Here is a 9,278-nt window from a genome sequence, read left to right as displayed (position 1 = left end):
TCAGACATATATGATATATATTAAAATAATAATATATTCTAGAAAATAAAATTCTAAAAGTAAATAACTTTTTAAAATAAATAAATTCTAGAAAATAAGAATTCTCTAAAATAATTAAAAAAGGATTTGAATTCAATTTCCAATTCATTAATACAAAAGTATTGATATGTAATTTCATTAATACAAGAACGGGCCCTAGCTCAGCTAGTCATCCCCGTTTCCGAAAGTTTCATGCGCTGTAGGAGGTTCCAGGTTCGAGCCCCCAATGACGTAATATTGCAGGAATTAACATGGATGGTAGAATTAGCTTGCCCCTCTTGTGACACAATCTCAACCCCTTCCCGCTTCGGCTCCCTTGGCTAGGTTACCCATGAGGCTCACTGGTAGGCTAGCACTATAACATGTTCAATTAATGTAGTAGTATGTTGTTGAAGCCTAGCTTGTTAGGCTTCCAACTAATTAATTTAATACTCTTTATCCAATAATAAAAATTATATAAATAATAATAATAAGAGGATTTTAGGGGATTGACGAATTGTGTTTTTGAGAGAGCGACAGGGAGAGAGATAGGGATTGACGAATTGTGTTTTTCTAGATGTTCAGGATTGATATTAGCATATCTTCTCAGTGAAGAAGAAGTTGTGTCCAAATTTTCAGTTGGGGTTTCGTTGATTGGTGGTGGTGTTTATCGATTGGAGTGGTAATTTGTGATTGGAGAGGGGCTTTGTTGATTGAAGAGGATTTTAGGGGTTGGGGTCTTTGGTTTCACAGTTTCAAGTTGGGGTTTTTGGTTCTTGTGGAGGAGTTGTTTGAAGATCGATTTGGGTTTTGTGTAAGTGGATTTCTTTGTTTCTTTATAGGTTTTTGTTTGTCTTCTTTGTTTCTACAGCATTCTCTGAGAAGTATTTTCAATTTACAAGGTCTTATGCTCATCTTTGATGTTTTAATTAGTGGTTTGATGAATGGTACTTTGAGGTTTCATTCTTTGAAATCTTAATTTCTCATCCTTCAAATTCTAATTTTTGTCCCTGTTCGATTATTGTGTGTAATTGAAGCTGCTTTAGTGAAGGGTTTTGTCAATTGTGGTTTGTTTGCAAGTGTGTAGTTTAGACAACTAGCTCTTACTTCTCAGTGGTGCAAGAATTTGTTCAGGGGTTTGTGCTGCTGAGGATTTGTTCTTCAATTCTTCTCTTTTGCTCTGTGAAGATTCTATCAGTGTACCACAAGCTATCAGCCATGCCTTACACCAGGTCTAGACCTTCACCTTCTTCATCGCGATATAGAGCATCATCATCCAGGCCTTCTTCATCCAGATCTCAATGTCCTATATCACCCCCATCTTCTTCTCAAATTTCTTTTGTGTTATCGCAGGGAGATAAGTTTCAATGCCCCTTCAAGGTTTTTGATGAATGTGGTGGTGGTGTTAGGGGGAGGGGGTATGCCAAGAGTTCAATTTACAGGCACTTAGCAGACGGGCACTTCCCCACTATTGAAGCCGAGGATATCTGTAGAGCACGAATACAGAATGATGCAAATTGTTTTGATGCGTGGGAGAGTATTTTAGCAGGTATGCAGATGTGGCTTTGCATCAAATGTCTGCAGGTCCATGCTTGGAAAAAGTCATGCACATCCAAATCACATGTTGCTGATATTTTTGCAGGCCGCTTAATGATAACAATGGTTCTTATTTTCTTATATATGGCACACAGAAACCACAATCTTCAGAAGCATGTAACCCTGCACCTCAGAATTCTACTGAGCTTGTTGATGCAAGCCTCACAGTGGAGATGCTCCACCTGATTTTTCAGAAACAAGTTACCACAATTGCGAGCATCCCCCATCACCACAGATTTTATTTTTCTCGTGCCTTAAAAACTGATTTGGATAAGGTACTTGCAAAACCTTCAGATCTGTATGTTTGGTTGCATCTCCCGTTTCTTCCAATTGGTACCTTAAATCGTTATGTGCCAAAATGTTCCACCGAGGAACGATCTGGTAACAGGAAAAAACTCCAAGTTGCTGCAATCAATCAGGCTTTACAAAGATGGAGTGAACCAAATGGGTGTGTGCACATGATTCAAAAGATGTTTTCTCAACCACAACAAACATACATGCAGTCAAGCACGAAGAAGATAAAGAAGGATACTAGCCTGCAAGCCTGCTAGAAGAAACTTAGTTATGGTCACTATTCTGCCGCCATACACATCCTCTCCTCAGATGGTATTGCAACACCTACCCCTGATACCCTATATGACTTGCAGCAGAAACACCCATCAGCTCCACCCCCACTATCCCCACAGAGAATGTCTCCGCACCGGCATTAACTGTAGATGCAAGTAATGTTCTTGCTGCCTTGAAAAGCTTTCCTATAGGGACTGGTTGCGGAAGAGATGGACTCCACGCACAACACTTACTAGATGTTATGAGTGGTGCCGCTGCAGCCGTGGCTGAGGACCTACTGCAATCTATAACAGGAGTGGTTAATTTATGGTTGTCAGGTAAGTGCCCCCTGCCCTTGGTAAATTTGTTGATAGTGCCCCTTTAACTCCTTTGCTTAAGCCAGAAGGAGGGATACGACCAATAGCCGTAGGCACTATTTCGAGGCGTCTGTGTTCTAAGATTGCAGCCACTGCTGTCTCCAAAGATATGACGGCCTATTTAGATAATTTATAATTTGGTGTAGGGATATCCTGCGGAGGGGAATGGATAATCCACTCAACTAATAGGTTGTTGGAGATGAAGGGACATGATAACTCCATGACAATGTTGCTCGTAGATTTTTCTAATGCATTTAATTTAGTTGATAGATCAATTATTATTAGAGAAGCTAGGGCTCATTGTCTGAGTATTGCCAGTTGGATTGAGTTTTGTTATTCTAATCCGGCTAGACTTTATTATGACGATGTTGTTCTTTCATCTGCCCAAGGAGTTCAACAGGGTGACCCACTGGGTCCGTTGTTGTTTGCCCTAGCCTTGCACCCAATTGCAGAGAAGATTGCCACTCAGTGCTCATTAGATCTTCATGATTGGTACTTAGACGATGGTACTATCATAGGCGACACTATGAAGGTATCTCAGGCTCTTAAAATCATTCAGACAGACGGTCCTGCTCGAGGTTTACATGTGAACGTTACCAAGACTGAAGTTTTTTGGCCCTCATTGGGGACCTGTCAGTCTTGATATGCAGTATTGTAGTGAGGTTGTTCAGGGAAGAGTTGATAAAACTTTGCACCTTTGGGAGAAAGTTCAGAAGCTGCATGACCCTCAAAGTGAGTTGTTACTCTTGCGCAGTTGCAGTGGTGTTTCCAAGCTTTACTTTACGCTTCGAACCACCGGCCCCTTGGCTATACAGTCTGTTGCTATTCAATATGATTCACAACTCATGTTATACTTGTGTCAACTTGTAGTGGGGGATGGTGCTGGTTTTGGATTGTTTCAACAACGTCTAGCCATGCTGCCAATAAAAGTTGGAGGTTTTGGAATATATACTTTGAATGACACAGGTCAGTACTGTTTCCTAGCCTCTTGTGCCCAGACCCAGCATCTACAATAATCCATCTTGAAACAGCCATCAGTCCTAGACCCTAGCTTCAGATTTCAACATGCTCTGCAGTCTTTTACCCAAGTTTGTGGTCTCTCTGTCTCCGATTTCAGCAACAATGACGCTGCCCCTCAATGCATGAAGACCCTGGCAGTCATCTACTTTGGTGCCGTTAAAAAGAAGATACCAACCAACTTTTCTCTTACAGACCGGGATCTGACCTTATGGCATTGCAACCGCACTCCTCATGCAATGGACTTTCTAAAAGCCATTCCTATACATGGGCTAAATCAAGCTATTACTCCTAGACAGTTTCGATCATTTCTAATGTATCAACTTGGGATGCCTCTCTTCAGTAAAGATAGTATGTGTTCTAACTGCAACGGACTTATGTATGTGTTTGGTGACCATGCAGTTCACTGTGCTGGGGAGGTAGGGCAAAAATTTAGACACTATGTGGTGAAGGATGTCTTGGCAGACATGTGTTACAAAGCTGGAGTTGTTGCAAGGAAGGAAGTTTCGTTAGGTTTCTCCTCCAATAATGTATATTCTCTACGGCCCGCTGATATTCTCTTCTACAATTGGGAAGATGGGAAGGATGTTTGTATGGACGTTACCGGGGTTTCCCCCTTTACAAGTGCTAGAACTCGTAATTTCACACCTGGTCATGCTATTTCTGCAACAGTCACTCGTAAACGTGATAAATATCTTGATACGTGTACAGCTCAGGGTTATGGCTTTGTTGTTTTAGCCTTTTCTACTTTGGGTGAGCTAGGTAGTGAGATGATTTCTTTCTTACAAAGGCTGAGAAATTGCCTTGTGAGCCATGATGCAAATCATAAGATAGGTGATTCTCTCTTCTTTAGACTGGGTGTTGTGATTCAGAAAGGCATAGGAGCCCAGCTTGTTGCTCGGATACCTGCACCTAATGTATGATTTTTCTTTTGATTTTAAATAAATAAAATTTACTCCCTCCGTCCCTAATTAGATGACCTAGTTATAGTTTGCACAATTTTTAAGACAAGGATGTTAGTAAAACTTAAAAATGATTTATCTCTTAAACTATATCACGGTTTTTCGTAAACTTTATACCGTTGAAAAGCATTTTAAAACACCTACGTAACGAATGTAAACATAACTATCAAATTATACATATTTCTTATAGTAACAAAAATAGGTCATTTATTTATGGGACAAAACTTAAAACCAAGTAGGTCATCTAATTAGGGAAGGAGGGAGTATTATTTAAAAATAATAATAATAATAATAATAATAAAATAGGGTATGGGTTCGGTGTTTTGGCTTTCTCCACTTTTGGTGAGCTTAGTACGGATTTCTTAACTTTCCTGAAGAGATTAAGGAATTGCATGGCAGGATATGATGCCAATTTCAAGATAGGCAATTCTCTTTTTCATAGGCTAGGGATCGTTATTCAAAAAGGTGTTGGTGCCCAACTTGTTGCTAGGCTACCCACCATCTGTGTTGGCGCCCCAGCTTGTCGCTCGGTTGCCTTCTACCGACTTGTAATATACACACTTTCGTCTTGCTAATAAAATACCCTGAGTGGTTTATAATAAATAATAATAATAATAATAATAAATAAAATAATAATAACGGGCCCTAGCTCAGATGGTCAACCCCGTTCTTCAAAGGTGATGCGTTCCAGGAGGTCCCAGGTTCGAGTCTTCGATGGCGTAACATTGCAGGAATTAACATGGAAGGTGTTGTTAGCTTGCCCCCCTTGTGCCACAATCTCGCCCCCCAGTCCGCCGTTTCGGCTCCCCTTGGCAAGGTTACCCATGAGGCCCACTGGTAGGCTAGCACAGCAACCTGTTCAATTAATGTAGTAGTATGTCGTTGGAGCCTAGCTTGTTAGGCTTCCAACTAGTTTCATGTAATCATCGATCTCCCATTAATGAGAAAAAAAAATTATTAAAAAAAATAAATAATAATAATAATAAAATAATAATAATAATAATATTTATTGCCACTGAATAATAATAACCCTAGAGGAAAGAGAAGCTCCGGCGATCGTGGGGGAGATTTTCAGGCGACTGAAAACCAGAAATCATCCCTGCCTTTGTCCGTGATTCAAAGCATACATCACCCTTTTTCCTCTTTGTTTATTGTTTGATCGCATATAGGGATGCAAGAAATAGTTCTTCTAGGGTTTTTCTGATTCTCAGACTCAGCTTTCCCTTAGATTATTCTATTCCCATAACACGTTCTTCAGCTTCTTCAGGAATCCGTAGGAATGACAGCCCTGAATCCCAATCCTCCATGGCCTCATCTTCGCAGAGTGATAAGCTTCCTTGTCCTTTCGCAACTTTTGATGGCTGTCAAGGAGGTCTTGGTGGTTTGGGGTACTCCAGGAGTGGTCTAACAAGACATCTGAAAGACCATAACTTTCCAACAGAGAATGCCAGACTGGTTTGCGTAAAAAAAATTCAGACAATCGAGAGCTGCTTCACAGCATGGGAAGGCAATCTGTTGGAGTTGGAATCCTGGTTATGCACCAAATGCATGACTACTCATACATGAAAAATGGCCTGAAAAAACAAGTTGCATTCTTCAGATGTCATTCCAGGGCCGTTCAATGGAATTGGTGCAGATTTCCTGATTCATGGTGTTGCGAAACCACGCAATGCGTCGCCTGGTGCAGTGGATAACGCTGGTGCAGGTGTTTCAGTGGGTGAAGAGCTTGCAGGTGGTGAAGAGTTTGCATGCCTTACTGTGGAGATACTAAACCTGATGTTGCAACGACAAATACCTACGACTGTTAGTATTCCTCCACACTGCAGACTACATTTTTCGCGTGCTCTCAAGTCTGCTTTAGATTCTGTTCTAGCTAATCCCATGAACATTGCGGCCTGGATACGATTGTTACTGCTGCCAATTTGTACACTAAACTTGTATGAACCTCAGAGTTCCAGTGAGGAACGCTCCGGTACGAGAAAGAAGTTGCAGACTGCTGTTATAAACAAAGCTTTGTTGGTTTGGAGGGAACCTGCCGGCTGCATCAGTTTGGTACAACAATTGCTTGGCCTGACCAAAAGAGCTTCTAAACAGCGTGCTCCCAGCAAATAGAAGACGAAGAAACATCTAGTAGCTTGTCGAAAAAAGCTGAGTTATGGCAACTACACAGCAGCAATTCGCATTCTTTCTTCCAGTGGCGTTGCTCCACCTACCCCAGACACCTTGTTCGAACTCCAGCGGAAACATCCACATGCTCCAACTCCATGAGTGGAGCTGGTGCTGCGATTTCTGATGAGTTGATGCTGTCGATTACTGGTGTCGTGAACCTGTGGCTTGCAGGTAAATGTCCTATTTCCCTTGGTGAATTTGTGGCCAGTGCTCCCTTAACCCCACTACGTAAACCTGGTGGTGGTTTAAGACCAATTGCGGTAGGTACCATCTGGCGTAGGCTGTGTTCTAAGTTAGCAGCTACTTCAGTTTGCAAAAACTTGAACAACTATCTTGGCAATCACCAATATGGAGTTGGCATTCCTTGCGGCGGGGAGGGTATTCTACACGCAGAGAATAGATTGCTTGAACTGCATGGATCTTATAACACCAAATCTATGTTATTAATAGATTTTGTGTTATCATTCAACATGGTTGATCGATCCATTATTATCCGTGAGGTAAGAACACACTGCCCAAGCATCTCTCGTTGGGTTGAATTCTGTTATATGCAACCTGCCAGGCTATATTATCAAGAGCACATTCTCTCCTAGACACAAGGGGTTCAGCAGGGTGACCCTCTTGGTCCCATTCTTTTTGCTTTAGCTTTGCACCCTCTTATCGAGAAGATTGCATCCACTTGTACGTTGGATTTCCATGCCTGGTATTTAGACGATGGCACCATCGCAGGTGACACTATGGAAGTGTCTAAGGCATTGAAGATTCTCCAAGAGGATGAACCAGGCTACGCGTTACATCTGAATATTTCGAAGACGGAATTATTTTGGCCTTCTTATGATCCGAGAAGGGATTCCGATACTGCCTTTCCTGCGAATATTGGTAAGCCAAAAGATGGTGTTAAATTGCTTGGTGGACCAGTCAGCCTAGATATGAACTTCTGTAGTAATGTGGTGTTGAACAGGGTTGACAAAAACCTCTCAGCTCATAGACAAGATTCAAGAGCTTCACGATCCTCAGTGTGAACTTTTGCTTTTGCGCAACTGTACTGGAGTATCGAGGTTATATTTTGCCCTACGCACTACTTTCCCCCAGGCGATTCAGAATGTTGCCACGCGCTTTGATGATTATCTTATGCAGTATCTTCGTCGTCTTATAGTCGGAGATGGGGCTGGTTTTGGCTTAGTCCAACAACGACTAGCCACTCTTCCCATCAAAGATGGTGGTCTGGGTATTCTTACTATGAAAGATACTATGCAGTACTGTTACCTTGCATCTCAGGCACAGACCCAGCATTTGTAGAATTCTTTTTTGAGGCTGCCTGCAACAACCGACTTATGCCATGGTTTCCATAATACTTTGCAGAGCTTCACACAAGCTTGTGGGATCCCCCTTCCTGATTTCAACATTAATGATGCCGCCCCCCATTACATGAAGTCATTGGCAGCTATCTACTTTGGAGCTATCAAGGAAAATGTACCTTCTCGCTTTTCTTTTTCTGCACGTGAAGCTAATGTTTGGTAATGTAATAGATCTGATCATGCTATGGATTTCCTTAAGGCAATACCTATTCCTGGGCTTAACCAGGCAGTTGGTTCCAAGCAGTTTAGCTCGGTCTTACAATATCGTTTAGCTATACCCCTTTTTGAGGAAGGTAATAAATGTACCTGTTGCGGCAAACTCATGGATATCTTTGGCGATCATGCTATCCATTGTGCTAGCGAGGTCGGGCTTAAATTCAGACATGATTTAGTAAAAGATATTCTGGCAGACATGTGTTACAGAGCTGGTGTTGCGGCTAGAAAAGAGGTTTCTTTGGGCGTCATCAATAATAAGGATTTTCGGCCAGCGGACATCATGGTTTATAATTGGGTAGATGGGAAGGATGTTTGTCTCGACGTCACTGGGGTCTCTCCGTTTACCAGTGCTAAAACACGCAACTTCATACCAGGTCATGCCATTTCTGCAGCAATTACTCGCAAGAACATTAAATACTTAGATGTTTGCACTTCTCTCGGGTATGGGTTCGGTGTTTTGGCTTTCTCCACTTTTGGCGAGCTTAGTACGGATTTCTTAACTTTCCTGAAGAGATTAAGGAATTGCATGGCAGGACATGATGCCAACTTCAAGATAGGCAATTCTCTTTTTCATAGGCTAGGGATCGTTATTCAAAAAGGTGTTGGTGCCCAACTTGTTGCTAGGCTACCCACCATCTCTTGTAATATTGATTTTGAATAATAATAATAATAATAATAATAATAATAATAATAAATACTTACTCGCAATTACTCTTTTTCATAAACACGCAACTTCATACCAGGTCATGCCATTTCTGCAGCAATTACTCGCAAGAACACTAAATACTTAGATGTTTTCACTTCTCTCGGGTATGGGTTCGGTGTTTTGGCTTTCTCCACTCTTGGTGAGATTAGTACGGATTTCTTAACTTTCCTGAAGAGATTAAGGAATTGCATGGAAGGACATGATGCCAACTTCAAGATAGGCAATTCTCTTTTTCATAGGCTAGGGATCGTTATTCAAAAAGGTGTTGGTGCTCAACTTGTTGCTAGGCTACCCACCATCTCTTGTAATATTG

General features: G+C 41.5%; 1 protein-coding gene across 10 annotated transcripts; it reads left to right on the top strand.

Moving 5' to 3' along the window:
• Positions 1-534: 534 nt before the first annotated feature.
• On the top strand, positions 535-4,525 carry LOC113310393. 10 transcript variants are annotated; one of them, XR_003341121.1, is made up of 5 exons: positions 535-832; positions 1,153-1,250; positions 1,372-3,269; positions 3,408-3,503; positions 3,655-4,525. XR_003341121.1 is itself a non-coding variant. In XM_026559061.1 (4 exons), the coding sequence occupies exons 2-4, from the start codon at positions 3,182-3,184 to the stop codon at positions 4,475-4,477; spliced, it is 705 nt and encodes a 234-aa protein (XP_026414846.1). In that variant the 5' UTR covers positions 535-1,250; positions 1,372-3,181; the 3' UTR covers positions 4,478-4,525. The 10 variants fall into 10 exon arrangements, 3 of the variants coding, with proteins under 3 accessions (XP_026414846.1, XP_026414845.1, XP_026414844.1); XR_003341123.1 differs by having other exon boundaries at positions 1,099-1,250; XR_003341120.1 differs by having other exon boundaries at positions 535-1,250; positions 1,372-1,567; positions 1,710-3,269.
• The last annotated feature ends 4,753 nt before the right edge of the window (positions 4,526-9,278 follow it).

This window comes from Papaver somniferum, chromosome 9 (genome assembly GCF_003573695.1).
Source record: "Papaver somniferum cultivar HN1 chromosome 9, ASM357369v1, whole genome shotgun sequence".
Classification (NCBI taxonomy): Eukaryota; Viridiplantae; Streptophyta; class Magnoliopsida; order Ranunculales; family Papaveraceae; genus Papaver; species Papaver somniferum.
This window is presented reverse-complemented; position numbering and strand designations above follow the sequence as displayed.